At 36.4% G+C, this 15,177-nt stretch overlaps 2 protein-coding genes across 2 annotated transcripts; one reads left to right on the top strand and one right to left on the bottom strand.

Annotated features, from left to right (window-relative positions):
- The first annotated feature begins 6,509 nt into the window (after window positions 1–6,509).
- LOC147522381 (O-fucosyltransferase family protein) lies at window positions 6,510–11,016 on the top strand. Its single transcript, XM_086593187.1, has 8 exons — window positions 6,510–7,138; window positions 8,212–8,279; window positions 8,391–8,479; window positions 8,572–8,734; window positions 9,291–9,580; window positions 9,843–10,047; window positions 10,153–10,310; window positions 10,431–11,016. The coding sequence occupies exons 1-8, from the start codon at window positions 6,817–6,819 to the stop codon at window positions 10,660–10,662; spliced, it is 1,527 nt and encodes a 508-aa protein (XP_086449313.1). The 5' UTR covers window positions 6,510–6,816; the 3' UTR covers window positions 10,663–11,016.
- A 727-nt stretch (window positions 11,017–11,743) lies between these two features.
- Window positions 11,744–15,177, bottom strand: LSMT-L (Rubisco methyltransferase family protein). Its single transcript, XM_086593189.1, has 6 exons — window positions 14,657–15,177; window positions 14,215–14,243; window positions 13,914–14,122; window positions 13,193–13,315; window positions 12,697–13,101; window positions 11,744–12,329 (listed from the first exon to the last, which is right to left on the bottom strand). The coding sequence occupies exons 1-6, from the start codon at window positions 15,136–15,138 to the stop codon at window positions 12,114–12,116; spliced, it is 1,464 nt and encodes a 487-aa protein (XP_086449315.1). The 5' UTR covers window positions 15,139–15,177; the 3' UTR covers window positions 11,744–12,113.

Raw genomic sequence — 15,177 nt, forward strand, 5'->3', positions numbered from 1 at the left:
AATATAAACTTGACGGACTTATATCTAGGCATTCTTTGTAACAAATTTCAACTTGGAGTATGAAGTATAACATAAACTAATATCTAGGTATTGACGATACATACAATTCCCAATTGTAGGAGTCAAGCACACTTCCTCATCAATCCTAAGGCATCACAACTAATATATCTATAGAGCTAATGTGATCAATAAACACTCAATACCTCATCCGAATGCTAATATCTTGATAATCGACGTGTCTGCTCATGATCCACTTGCCATAGCTTAATACTAGCAATCAACCAGAACACTAAACAAACGAAATTAAACAATCATGCATTATATTACTAATTGCATAACCACTATTATACAGTGCCACCTTATCTAATAACACAATCAAAACCTTACAAACGCCATTGTTGAGTGTCATCAACATATTAATTTTGACACGGTGTCGTGAATTGATAACAAAACTAAATTATTAAAAGTAATAGGATGAAAATAGAATGTCATTTGAGAAGGTCTCCAGCAAGAATAATTGTAAACTGGCCAAAACAAAAGGTAAATTGGAAAACAATAAAATAAAATGGACTGTAGCATCACTATCAATCATCAAATTAGGTTTGCCCAAATCTATGACCAAAACAATTCGATACTATATTTATTTATCGTTGGGGTTTCATTAATTAATTTATGCTCACAAAAAATTAATACCAACCGTCGTTAAGAAAACTAAGACACCAAATTGGTAAACTACCTGAGTAAGCAAAGCTGACCAAATTCATCATCATCCAAAGATTCTACTCAAAAACAGAATATGGCAATTGATATATGGCCATAGGTTGTTATTTTTTTCAGTTTGTACTTCCATTGTACTTAAAGACAAAACTGTCATATGGAATATAGGGCTATTGCAGGGGTATATAAGATTTGTATCGAAGCGAGCACTTAAAGTTGAAAGAAACTACCCCTATTTAAAATAGTTTTTGATATTGAGTGACAACTATTTCCTGGACGGATTCCATAAACACTAATGGCTGTTGCAATTTGATCAGAACATGTTAAGCGCTTGGTGTAACAAAACATAATCCATAACCAACAATAACGATTGAGGAACTTTGCATATTCTTGCTCCCCTGCTCTTACTATGGCAAGAAAACTTGAACTAAATTGCATCTCTACAGTACTTAATGCTCCAAAAGCTAGTAACAAAAAAATAAATAAATAAAAAGCATGCAAATTAATAATTAAAAATTGAATGATGAAATTTGAGTTATCTCGGCCAACTCTTAAATGTAACCATCAGAAAAATTTGTTACAATTTTTATGGAGTAATAAAATAGCATTATGGTAAAAAAAAAAAAAAAAACTTAACCAATATAGGAACTGTCAACATACCCGCTTAGAAGTTCAGTGCAATTGGGAACAAAATATAATCCTTTCATATAGATAAATTAACAACTAATGACACAAAAAAAAAGGTTTAAGTAAATGAACCTACAGATTAGTAAAGTAACCTCCCATGATACACTACACAATGAAGTGATGTCCTTCTGTGTCCATCTCTGAAATTGGGACTTACGCCTGCAACAATTATTTGATCGGTACCTATTCAAATCCAAGAGCCTTCATCCTTCAGAATACATGGTCCTTCAGCAATGAATGCAAACCATTCATACAACCTATCCTTCAGCAACTTCTTGATCAGTGAAGAATCAACATGAATTGAATCAAAGATGATTCTCTCTACAAATTACAATTTCAGATAAACACAAACAAAATAATAATAAGTCGAAAGGAATGTCAGACTCACCTTATACTTAATTCATATGTATGTCGTATCCTGCTCACCACATTGGTCCAATTAAGTAACATGAACCATGAACATCTGTTTATTGCATCTCTATCTTTCTTTAACAAAGAGTATTACCATGCCCTGCCATTGCAACAAATTTTTTCTTGTTTCCGTAGCTTGAGCAAAAACTTTCCACCCCATTTATGAAGATGCAAAAAATAAAAAGGAAGAAATTCATTAGTCATTGAGCATGGTCAACAGAGAAGTGGGACCTTAAGGTTTGTTTCTGTAAGAGAGAGAGATCAAAGTTCCTGCAATTAGAACTTGATTGTTTAACTTATACTTCATCTCGGTCATGTAGCCTAGAATTAGAGACGTTAAAGAAATAGAACGGAACAAAAAAGTAGCAAAAAATCAGAAAATTATCGAATTAAGCAACTCGAGATGTAAACTGAACATCCAATCGAAACCATTAAAAAACACTAATCAAAATTAATACGATTACAAATAAAAATCAAATTACAACTAATTCATAAACGATAAATACCTCATAAATAGACAATCATACCTTCAGTTTCATAATAAAACCCCACTGATCAATTTTTCCAAATAAAAACAACAATTCAATCAATACGATACCCTATTCAGTCAATACATAATAATATGTTAATTATTAATTACCTGTTATCTTGGTTGAAAGAAGCACATAGAATTCCCGTAGAAGATGCCGAAGAAAAAGAAGAGACCTTAGTTCAATTTTGGAAGAAGAATAAGAGAGAGGGTTTGAAGAGATGACTTTTATTTTTGCAGAGTTGGGGTGTTTTGTTTTTATGTTTTTTGTAGCCGAACAATTGAAAAGAGAGAATGGAGCTAGGTTTTTATTTTTTTTCGGTAAAGGTCGGGGTGGGGTTTTGAGTTTTGACGAAGGTTTCTTTTATCTTTTTCTTTTATTTCATATTGTTACGCGAATAGTTCCCAAAATCGGGCGTGAGTCTGTTTTTTTTTCTTCCAAACTTTTGTAAAAGCTTACCTGTCCACCTCAGAGAAAAAGGGGGCTGATGTGGTTTCCTGGGAGCATTCTCAACTACTCAGTATTAATGGTCTTTGATGCCAGTGTTTTAGAAAGAGAAAAGTGTGAAATTCTAGGTTCATTCAATATGCCAGTACACCACTCCGTCCCCTTCTTCCTCCAGTTCTTAACTTCTCAAAGGCAACACCACCACCGCACAACACCACCACCGCTCACAAGAGCATCTCTTTTCTCCACCTCTTTTCTCTATCTCCCCGTGTGAATCAAATACACCCACCTCTTTTTCCTCTATCAAATTCTCAACCTATTAGTAACAAGAACAAGAACAAGCAAGTCTGGATCTAGTTCAACGATGAATCCTTCCAAATGTTTTTTAAAATAAAACTATGATACCACAGCCACCAGCATGTTCAATAATAATTTAGTAATTGTTATTGAATATGGTAATTGTTACTACTTGCTGAAAGTGGAGGTGGTAATTGCTCTTGTGCTATTAATAATTTAGTTTCCTTATTTGAATGAATAAACAGATCTAACTTTGGAGTTTTATTAATTTTAATCTTATTTGAGTTTTTGTGATATGTTTTATCAGATCAGATATTATCTGATATCCGATTCGGACATCGGATTTGGATTCAGATACTATTGTTGTACATCTGTTGAATTCGGATTCGATATTGTTATACATCCGTCGGATTCGGATTTGGATATGAGTGCATAAGTTCGGATTCGGATACAGCCATATCCAAATCCGAACCTATCCGTCTGCACCCCTACCTGCAGCCATAGTTCTGAATTTCAGAATTATCTGAATTCCGCCCAATCCAAAAAATGAAATTCATAATATTTTGACCCATGCCATATTCGGAATTTCGACTAATTTTGAAATCATCAATATTTGACCTTATGTTGTTTTTTCCGGTTTTTTGAAAAACCAAAATATTGGGTAGAATTTCAATATTCCGTTCCGAATCATGAACACTGGTTGCAGCCTACCCCCGCCCCCCTTGGATCCGCCCCTGCTGAGATGGGTCGTTTATTTATTTAAGTTATGAACTTTTTTTAGTTAGATATTAAAGGGAGAAAAAATGGAAATACATGAAATAAGAAGGGAAACTAACGGAAGGTATGGGGAGATGTTAAAGTAGACAGGTGGCACAAAATCCATCTCCGTACCCGGTTATAGAGGAACCGGACTCGCTACTTAATGTTGTTTTTTTTCCACCTTATTCTGTGACAGAAGTTTAATCACATATCTAATTTGTATTGTGCAAACAGTAATTGCGGCTACCGAATCCACAAAACAATCTTCACGAACAAAGCCCTCCGTGATTTTGAGCTGAGCCTGAGCCAAGCCCGAGTAGCTCGGTTATTTTACACTATGATGATGGTATTTGTGTTTATCGAGCCGAGCTTCACCCTGTTCGTTTATTAAGGCGAGTTATAATATGGGCTCAAGTTTGGCTCATTTAGTTAAATGAACAATCTTGAGCCGAGCTTAAACAAGCCAAGCCGGAGCTACTCGGCTCAAATTCCACCCCTAGTAAGGAGGAATGGCAGATCTTAAGTTTAGGCAGTCTTAAACTCTTACATGTCCTCTCTGTTTACTCTTCTCTCTGATTTGTGTGATGGTGAATTCCACCAGTGACATTCGCACTCACTAATCTCTAATTTGCTAAGAAAGGAGTAGTAGTAAATATATATTCAATAGGGGAAATCTTTATGGGAGCTAAAAAGGGAACAATTGTCGTGATTCCATAATACGACCAGTGATTTTTATCTAAATACATAACTGGCGTGTATTTCAATGAAACTCAAAACTAGCACAAATGGCAATTAAAATTTATTTGTAAATGAACATTTAAAACTTACTGAAGAGTATGTAAACATAATTTCGGTTTCTAAAATTCTTTTAAGAAATTATGCAAGTATACACAAGATCCATCCAATTACCATGGCCATACTCTCTCTCCTCTCTCCAAGGCCACCTCTTAAAATTATCGTCCTTCACATAGCTAGTAAAGTCGTGGACGGCAAAAGTTCGATACGGCAATTATTCGTCTAAGATTCGAAATTTTCAACAATAATACTTTTAAATATTCGGTTCAATAAAACGTCAACGGTAAAAATACGATATATGTATTTTAAACGGGTATAATACGAATGCATTCCTTTAAAATTCGGCTATATATTTTACATTTAAAATTTTGATATATAAGTATATAACGTTTTTATTTTTATTTTTACAATTTTATTCATGAAAAAATAATACAAATGTCAAATTTTTGGTTCTACTTACTATTACTAACACATTTATTTTTGGTTCCAACTAAGGCCCGGCCCAACCAATTCGCGAATTAAACCGTATCATTCAAAAACTTGCCGAATTATTCATTTTATTCGCCAAACCTTATAATTCGGCAATTATAAGCCCGGCCCAACCAATTCCCGAATTAAACCGTATCATTCAAAAATTCGCCGAATTATTTGTTTTATTCGCCAAACCTTATAATTCGCGAATAATTCGGCGAATTACTAGCTATGGTCCTTCACCATTCCATATCCCCCTCATCTATTGTATTATGCAAATGGTCAGCAGGTTTTGCCAAATACTCCTAACGCATGGAAGAAATGCACTAAGAGCATTCCCAATGCAAGTCACTATGAGGGGAATTTGAGAATTTTCACCTTTGAATACCAAATTTTTTTTGCCCAATGCAAGGGTGACAAAGTTGGTGACTTGTAATTAAGTCACAACGAGAGTAGTACTTGTTACTGAGATTTTCACTGAGTTGTGAGCAGGGCCGGCTCTGAGTTTGTGGGGGGCCTAGGCAGCTAGGTGAGCTCCTAGATTGGGCCCTTAAAAATCATTTGCAAAATTGTTGATAATAATAATAAAATGTTTAACGCTTTAATAATATCAAAATGATGGTAGTCTAATGGTGATGACTTTTAATTTTCACAAGTATATCCCGTGTTCAAGGATGCACTAATGGCAAATTGGGCCTAGTATAGTTACTTGTCAATGAGGGGGGGGCTTTTTATTTGGCTATTATGTGGGGCCCTTAGGCAACTGCCTATGTTGCCTACCCCTCAGAGCCGGCCTTGGTTGTGAGCTTCGGACGGAATGTTTTTTAAAATGTTGTTTTTTTTTTTTTTTTTTTTTCGGATGAATCAAATTTTTCAAAGTCACTTACGATTGGGACCCTCATTTTTTTTAAAACTTCAGGTGGGATGTTTCATTCCGTCCGGTGTGTTTTTTTTATTTTTACATTTAGATGGAATCAAATATCCCGTCCGAGATTCAAAGTCTGCATTGGGCACCCTCATTTTCCTTTTCACCAAAACGGTAGCAAAGAGGGAAAATTGAGCCTACGTAGAAGTGAAAAACACTGACTTGCATTGGGAATGCTCTAATTTGTTAGGAACATTTTTAGAAAAAAGAAAATAAAAACAGATTAAATGTTAAGCAATTCCATTGCTGCATCCTCAAGAAAGCATAAAACACTTGGTCAACTAAGTCACTTGACTAACCTCACCGCACATTAATATTGTCTCATAGCATCTCCTTTTTTTTGTTTTTTTGGTAAAGTCTCATAGCATGTCCTATAATAAGTCTACAAGCCGCATTTTAGACGCCTGACCTTTTAATAATGTCCAAATAACTCAACTCTCAAGTTAATTGTGAGTGTCGCACACAACTTCATTCCCTACACATAGACCAAAAAAAAGGTTAACTGTTGCTCTACACAAGTTTGATTCCCTACATATATATAGAAAGAAAGGCGGTTGGCCTATCTAGTAAGTTATGTTGTGGGGGCAACAAACACTTGGGTCACACGCCATTCCTCGCTCACTTAATTAATTGCACATCATCCTTTGAGTTAATAGATTAGTGGGAATTAATTAGTGATCCCGAAAAGAAAAGCCCATTTAACACACCTCGTGACCAACCGCACGTCTTTTCTCTCTCCTAGGGTTTCATATCCTTAAATTGAGAATGAGCTGAGAAATGTTTTGTTTTAATGTTACTACTACTAGTATGGAGATAAGATCAGATGCTACACAATACCATTACAATAAACTACTACAACAAACACCACTACCAACACCAACACCATCTACATTCCCAAGAACACGTTTACAAATTTGGTTTATTAGAATTTGTTCAAGTATATTGATATGGACATGTCTTGTTCAGTTTGTTACTGTTGGGGAATTGTGGAATCCTAAATTACTTACTGGATTGTCTTATCAATTTACTAGGATTACTCATTTTTCTTTACATTCTGTTGATAGTAAGCAGCCTTTGGTGCCGGTTTTACCGCCTTTGAGTAAGTGGAATCTGTTTTCATTTCTTCTTCTTCGATGAATCTTAGGTTATTTTGTATGTGCAAGTGTAAATAATGGGTTTTAAGGACAATGTATGTGGAAATATTGCTTCTTTACCTCTTTGAAACTATTCATATTGGTTTTCAAGTGTTGGGTATTTTGTAATAAATATACAGGGGTCTTAGAGAGCTGTAGTGTGGAGAGAAACGATGTGAGCATCTTTCCTTTTCAATAATGTCGTAAATTTAAACTTAAATAGGTTTTTGCGACACTACGCATTTAGGTTTTAACTATTGAGCCATTTCTGGTTCAGTCATGGGGATGTTTAGTAGAATTTAGGGTGGAAGGTTTGTCACGTATACAAAGGGATGTGGATGGGAAGGAAGAGCGCGTAGGCTGTAGCACATTGCCGGATAAGTACAAACGAAAGATAATGAAAGTGTCTTACGTTGAATGTACTTGAGCTTGAGACCTCGGCTACTAGAGGCCACATCATTTACAACGTCAGTCATTTTAATATACTTTTAAGTTCAAAATTGGATAGTTTCAACCACCACATACATCAACTATGTTGATCCTCCACTAGTAACATTCATAATGCCATTTTTAATTTTTTTTATTTTGTTGGGATAGACTGATTTTCATATGAATAAGGTTGATTTGGATTACTCAAGCCGCAGTGTGCTGGTATCCTAAAAGGCGAGGTGTAAGCCTCAGTGCGTTTTTGTAAACACTGAGTAATGGTAAGAAGTGTTTTGACTGCTGGACCATGTTGACGAAATAGAAAAAAAGAAAGAAAGTATGCATGCTTATCTGAGTATCCAAGTATCAGACAAGGAAACTGTTAGGGCTCCTTCTTGAAGTATTAGTGCTTCACTGCTTCCTAGCGACCTAGCCTCAAACATTAACTCATTTGTCATACTTCTACAGGAAGGTGGTGATACTGATGGTTAGAATAAGTGCACTTTTCAATATATGATGCCGTATATCCTTATGTTTTACGTTATTTCTGTAGTAGTGATTCTTTTAATTTCTGTTTTGTTAGGGTAACCATTTCACAACTTACATGCTGCAGGAGTTTATAATAGTAGTGGCTATCTTAAAGTGTCCTGCAATGGAGGATTGAATCAAATGCGTGCTGCTGTATGTATTCTCCTTTTCACTGTATACATTCTGCTTTAACGGCTCCTTATGTTTTCAACTGGTTTTGATTTAGGAATTTCCTTTTTCCTTATATTTCTTTTTAAAATCCAGATATGTGATATGGTCACAGTTGCTAGACTTTTGAACCTTACAATGGTTGTTCCTGAGCTTGATAAGAGATCGTTTTGGGCAGATCCCAGGTACATCAGTCATTGCAAAGCATTTGTGGCTAGATATCTTTCTACTGCAACATTTTGATTAAGATATTTGCTTTTTGGGGACTATCTTGCAGTAACTTTGGTGATATTTTTGATGTGGATCACTTCATCGGTTCATTAAGAGATGAGGTCCGGATTATAAAAAGGTTGCCAAAGAAGGTTTCCCGGAAGTTGGCAGATCTTTCACTTGAGATGCCTCCGGTGAGCTGGTCAAATGAAAAGTATTACTTGCAGCAGGTATCTTAACTTTAATTTTTCATTTGGCCCTCTTTGTCTATTTTTTGGGTTAAAGTACACACTTCGGTGGTGCCAATTTTTGCTAACATTTCTTGCTTTTCTAATGAGCATCTACAGATACTGAGATACTAACATTCTACTCAAATTTGAAGGCACATATTCTATGTTTAGGTTCTTAACGTTAAGAATTTGATTAGTCGACTTCTTAGAACAATTTTCCGAACATGTAGGCTAACCTCTAAGGAGACTTGAGTTAAAGCTAACCTTTAGAGACAAAACAGACCCAAACTGGCTCATCAATGAGTTCTGGTTTTTATTTGTTTCCAGTTTTGACTTTTTAAATTTTATTTTATGCTCTGTATTAGAAAATGCAAAATGTGTATAAACTATAACCTGATTGATCTCTTATATCTTGTATTCTGAACCTTACACTGATCTGGTTATTTTGATCCATCTTTTGATAATGGCTTTTAATATTTGACCACCTGTTAGCAGTTGGTCGCATACACTGCTTGTCTTTCATTCGTTCTTATATATCTGCTTTTTTATCATGTAGGTTCTGCCACTTTTTGGCAAGTATAATGTGATTCATTTTAACAAAACAGATGCACGCTTGGCAAACAATGGACTCCCTACTGAACTTCAGAAGCTCAGGTGTCGCGTTAATTTTCAGTCACTGAAATTCACCCCTCAAATAGAGGCCCTGGGCAACAAGTTAGTTCGGATTCTTCAACGGAAGGGATCTTTTGTTGCACTGCATTTAAGATATGAGATGGACATGTTGGCTTTCTCAGGTTGTTCTCATGGCTGCTCTGAAGAAGAAGCAGATGAACTAAAAAGGATGAGGTTGGCTGCTCACTTTGAGTAAAACTTGATGCCAATTATTGTGGGGTCATGCTTATTTGCATAGCAAATCTATTGATCTCCCTAATGAGTCATTATGCATTGTTTTCGTTTTAAAGTAGTTTTTAAACCGATATCTCCTCTCTGAGTTTTTTGCCTCAGGCTGGTTATTGTCCAGGTTGTTCATGTCAGTAGTACTGCAACGATAAGTCTTGTGCTTTGTCTTCTGTACCTCATCTGTTTTATGCTGGTTGTGTTAATGCAGATATGCATATCCTTGGTGGAGGGAGAAAGAGCTGGTTTCTGAGGAAAGGAGATCCCAAGGCACATGTCCTCTTACACCAGAGGAGACAGCATTAGTTTTACAAGCATTAGGCTTTGGGAAGAGCACTCAGATATATATAGCCTCTGGCGAGATATATGGCAGTGAAAGGAGGCTTATGGCATTAAGAGCTGCATTTCCACGGCTTGTGAGTCTTTTAAACCTTCACCATATTCAACCAGCTAAAATTTATGGATGCTTATGTACCAGTGTTCGATTACTTTGATTTCTGATTGGCCTATTATCATTTTAGGTGAAAAAGGAGATGTTGCTAGATCCTGGGGATTTGCAACAATTTCATAACCACTCATCTCAAATGGCAGCCCTGGACTTCACCGTTTCTGTTGCCAGCAACATATTCATTCCTACTTATGATGGGAACATGGCTAAATTAGTTGAAGGTCACCGCAGGTTTGAATTGTACTTTGCTGGCTTTGTAAATTTTGCACATAAACTTTACATTACGCGCTATCCTGGGTTTGTGAGAGAAAACAACATCACGTAGCTCTGCCGAGTTTTAACTTGCTGCAGGTATCATGGGTTCAGAAAAACTATTGTACCAGATAGAAGAAAGCTTGTAGAGTTGATTGATTTGTATCATAATAAGACACTCTCTTGGGATGAGTTTGAAGTTGCTGTCCGATTGGCACACCACAAAAGGTTGGGAATGCCAAGTCCTCGAAAAGTTATTCTAGACAAGCCCAAGGAGGAAGAATACTTCTATGCAAATCCTCACGAATGTCTGAGCGAGGCTAAACTTTGAGGAGTTTACAAATCTGGTAGTAACTCTCATCAAATAGGCTGGTGGCTGCAGAAGCAAAAAGCTACTAAGGCTCAACTCCATGATGACATGGCATCGGTAACCATGCTGCATAAGTTGGGGCTTTGCTATGACTCAAAAGGTTGAAAAGAAAGAGAACACCTTTCAGCATATCCCAGTCTTGGTCTTCTTATTCCTTTGTTTATATGATGATAATAGTTTGGTTCGGTCAATGTATCCGTTCCAGAGTTAGCAATTTTTGCACTGTATTTCTATAACACTTCTGCTGTTATTACTCTTTGAAAAGAAAATTCAATTTATTAAAGCACTCGAATTGTACATACGAGTTTTGGCATTCATCTTTCGTACAAATCACAAATGTAATGTTCTCTTTCCACTATTTCTGGCTTTATTTACAATCTAAGTAAATGAAACAATATGCCGTCTCAAAACATAACAGAATTCAGTTAGAATCGAGTTTCCACACTAACAAGTGATTGAAGCTATCGTTCTAAAGTCCCTTCCACACTAACAAGTGATTGAAGCTATGGTTCTCAAGTCCCTGAACTATAAATTTGCAAAGAGATAATTTGAAGTGGAGTTGTGCACCTGAGCTATAATTGCTAACATAGAATGGAATCTGTGGTGTTTGGTAGTATGTCATAAACTTCGTCAAGGTGATCTTTTCTTGACTTGCTCCTTGGAAGAAACAGAAGTACACATATGAGCATATCCATAGCTTCAACCAGAAAAAGTAAGGCACTGTGATACTAAATTTGTAGGGTACTTTAACAACGACCTCATCTTGAGAAACGTTCATTTAGGATAATCATTCCCAAAGCCTTCTGAAACAATGTTAGAGTGCCAGACTTTACTAATTTGTTTCATACAACTCTCCTTGTCAGAGACAGAGACACACTTCCGGAAACTTTCAGTAGCTTGTGAAAGTTGACAATGGTTTAAAATTTCAAGCGTATTGTATTTGAGCTTATTTGAGCGTCAAATGGAAGTGCGCAAACGGTAGTTGAACTCATATTTTATCGCGCTATGTTCTAGAATAAATCAGATTTGCAGCTGTTTGGTATTTCTACATGATCCACCAAAGTATCTATTAGATTTGCTTGGAATTTGCAGTTTCTTGCGCACATGCAATGAACATGTCAAGCTTCCTTTTTCTAGCAGTGTTGTACCGACAAGTGATAATCCAGTTAAATTTAAGTCTTTTGGAGGAAAGGAAAAAAATTGCAGCTCTGAAGGGCGACCTGATCTAAGCTTCTTCCCCCACATTAAAAAACAAATACAGAATGCTGTATTTTCTCCTCTGTTAGCACTTAGGACTCCAAAAGCAACCAAGAGACATCTTATGCGCGCACTAATGTCTAGCCGAAGTCCCGCAAACACTCCTTGGTATGAAATTTAGATGCGGCTTTTATGGAATCTGGAAACAAAAGTTTCTACTTGGGCTCCCAAAAGATGATATCACCCTGTTCCCCAACAAGACCCAGATCCTTCAGCCTCCTTTCTTGGTAGTATTCCAGCATATCTAATTCCAACTCCCTATCTTTGAAGATTCCGTCAATCTGATCCAAAACCTTCTTCTCCCCAGCTCTTATTCCGACAGCTACTTCAAGCCTTGGATCAAGATTCCCTCCTTCCAGCAGCTTCTCGTCCTGCCAGCAAATCTTTAAGTTCAGTTATACTATAAACATGAGGTCATAGACTCATAGGCTATTGAGAAATGAGCCATTCGAATTTCCATAGAAGTTCATATCTCTTTAAAATAGATAAAGAAACCAATAACAACAATAAATACACATCTAGTGTAACTTTCTGCATTTGAAGCTAGAAGCTGCAACACATTAATCGTTTTTATAATTATGAAACATTTGATTGGCACTCCTATATATTTCTTGTATATGATCAGAATACATGATTTACGCACAGTTATTGCATAAATATTTAACCTACACCGTCATTCTTTGGACTCAGTAAATAGAGAGGATACTTGTAATATGGAGGAAAGGGAATACGTATCACCTCCTCAATGGTGGTGCCATAACCAGAAAGTGCTGTTCTACAGGCATCTCTGATAACTTGACAAATGAGCTCTTCATTGGCACGGCTAACAGGTAACTCAAGGTGTCCCCAAATAGAATTGCTGAAGATAGATTCTAAGAGGAAAGCATCAGTTCCCCCAAGAGCAACTAGCCGCAAATATGGAAGCATTGCTGGCGGGAGAGACTCGCCCAGGATGAAGTCGAAGTATGCTGTTTCACCTAGACCATTTGTCTCAGCTATGTCTAGCTTGTCTCCGAAAAATGGATCTGACTCAGAAATTTGTAATGTCAGAGTATATCTACTCCGGTTTGACCTTGATTCAACAAATCCATAATCCAATGCCAACTCGGCATTACTCTTCTCTAAATCATATTGGATCATGACCTGTCATGAAATACACACAGCCCATTGAACGTGATCTGGTAGAAAACTTATAACTTGTAGTATGTCAAAAGGATGTAGTCAGAAGCTTCACCTGCTCACCAGCCTTGACAGGAACTGGGGTGCGAAGGGAAAATAAGAGATCCCTAGAAAAGAGACCAGCTCCTTTAATCTCATAAGCAGAATCCTGTGTAGTTATGCTTGGACTGTGGTTTATCTGATCAGTTGAACAACTCATTTGGTGAAATTTCAGAGATTTGGCAGTGTCATAACACAAACAACACAACAATAGGGGTTGCAGAAAACAGACCTAAATTCACATGCTGAAGCAAATACAGTTTGTATCGTATTTAGTAAATGCATAATTTGCATTTCCATTACACTCTCAAGTCTCAACCCTTAAGGACATTTTCATGTCCACGTGTCGAACAAATGAGCCAACTATGCATGCGTTGTAAAATGGATCTAAACTGAGTTCCATATCAACAGAAGCTCTAATAAATTCGTTGAAAATTGTATTTAAGTTAATAAAAGTATTTAAATTAACACGTGTTATGCATTGGTAAATAAGCACTCATTTATCTTCTAACTTTCCTACTAATCATATGTGTATCATACCTCTAGATTTAATAAATTTATTTTGGCATCTCTTGTGCAATTTATCAAGTCTCCTTTCCTTTTGCCTAGGACACAGTGACATAATGTTGACCATATAAGCTTACATATATTAAGTCCTTAAGATGGGGTGGTGGTTATTGAAACACAAAAAAAAACAAATATTAAGTCTTTAAGAAGGGGGAAAAAAAGGATCTTACCAAGTCTGCCAGAGGAATTAAAACAAAGTTTTGGCCACGAAGGCGTGAAAATGATCTTGATCTAAGCATCCCAAATGCCCAAAGGAAGTCATCAAATGTAATAGAAGGGAACATATTTTTGTTAGGTAATATGATCTCTTCTTCAACCTTGAGAAACTCACTCTGGACATAATCTTTCGCGCCCATGGTTGTGCTCAATAGTTGAGTTCCTACAAAAAGACTGATTTCAATATGTGGCTTCACTAAGTCTGAAAAAAATGTAATACTGCTAAATGCTAGTACAGAGATGTTTTATCCAGACCTTGCAGCTCAGAGAGCTCCTCTTCTGACCTGTTCTGGAAGCATCAAGGAGCACTTATTAATACTAGTAAAAAGAATTCATACACAAGAACATACTAGAGCTTCTTATCATACTATCTTTCTCAGACTATCGATACAATAGATTTCCGATCACAGACATCGACAATAATCACATAACAATGACGAATAGTATATAGCCACAACTGAAAGTTGAACACGTAAACAAACAGTGATTATTACATAAAAAAATCATGACTATATGTTTCTTAGTAACAAAGTTATTATTTCCAATAAGAGCAAATGACACCAGATAAGGCCTCACAATAAGCCATACATAAGATTTTCGACTTTGACAACATTTTAAAGCTACTTTTTCCAAATTACCCAAACCATAATTACGTGAAAAAAATTAATCTGAACCAGTTTGATTAAGCCATACTCACCAATATAAAGTCGAATTCGTGGCATCAGGTAATATGTCAAGATAACTTCTCCAAGGCGAATCCTTCCTCGCCTTTTCTATTAACAGAAAAAGAGCTATAGACACCCAAGGTTTCAAACCACCACAAAACTTTCCAATCTCTGAAGCTGCAACAGTATCAGAATTGATCCAAAACTTGTTGGGCACTTCTAGAACAACTTCATTTTTTGAAATGTTTCTTTGGGCAATCAACCCCAAGCCTTCAGGTACAATTCCAGGCTTCACAGCTGGGTTTTTGTTTGATATAACTCCTTTGTCAAATACCCATTGCCAGAAAGTGTCAACAGCTTGTGAAGAAGTATGAGTTGTTGGTGATAAGATTGAGTTTATGGAAAGACGTTTTGTGAAATGGAATGCTGGTTTGTTGGTTTGAGAAGAAAAGGGTTTAAGGGGTTTATAAGAAGTGAAGAAGGAAGAAGGAGAAAGGGAGAAGAGTGTGTTCATTGTCGATCTTTTGGCAGTTGAGCTGAAATGAGCGGTTAA

Source organism: Coptis chinensis, chromosome 1, assembly GCF_015680905.1.
Source record: "Coptis chinensis isolate HL-2020 chromosome 1, ASM1568090v1, whole genome shotgun sequence".
In the NCBI taxonomy this organism is placed as follows: Eukaryota; Viridiplantae; Streptophyta; class Magnoliopsida; order Ranunculales; family Ranunculaceae; genus Coptis; species Coptis chinensis.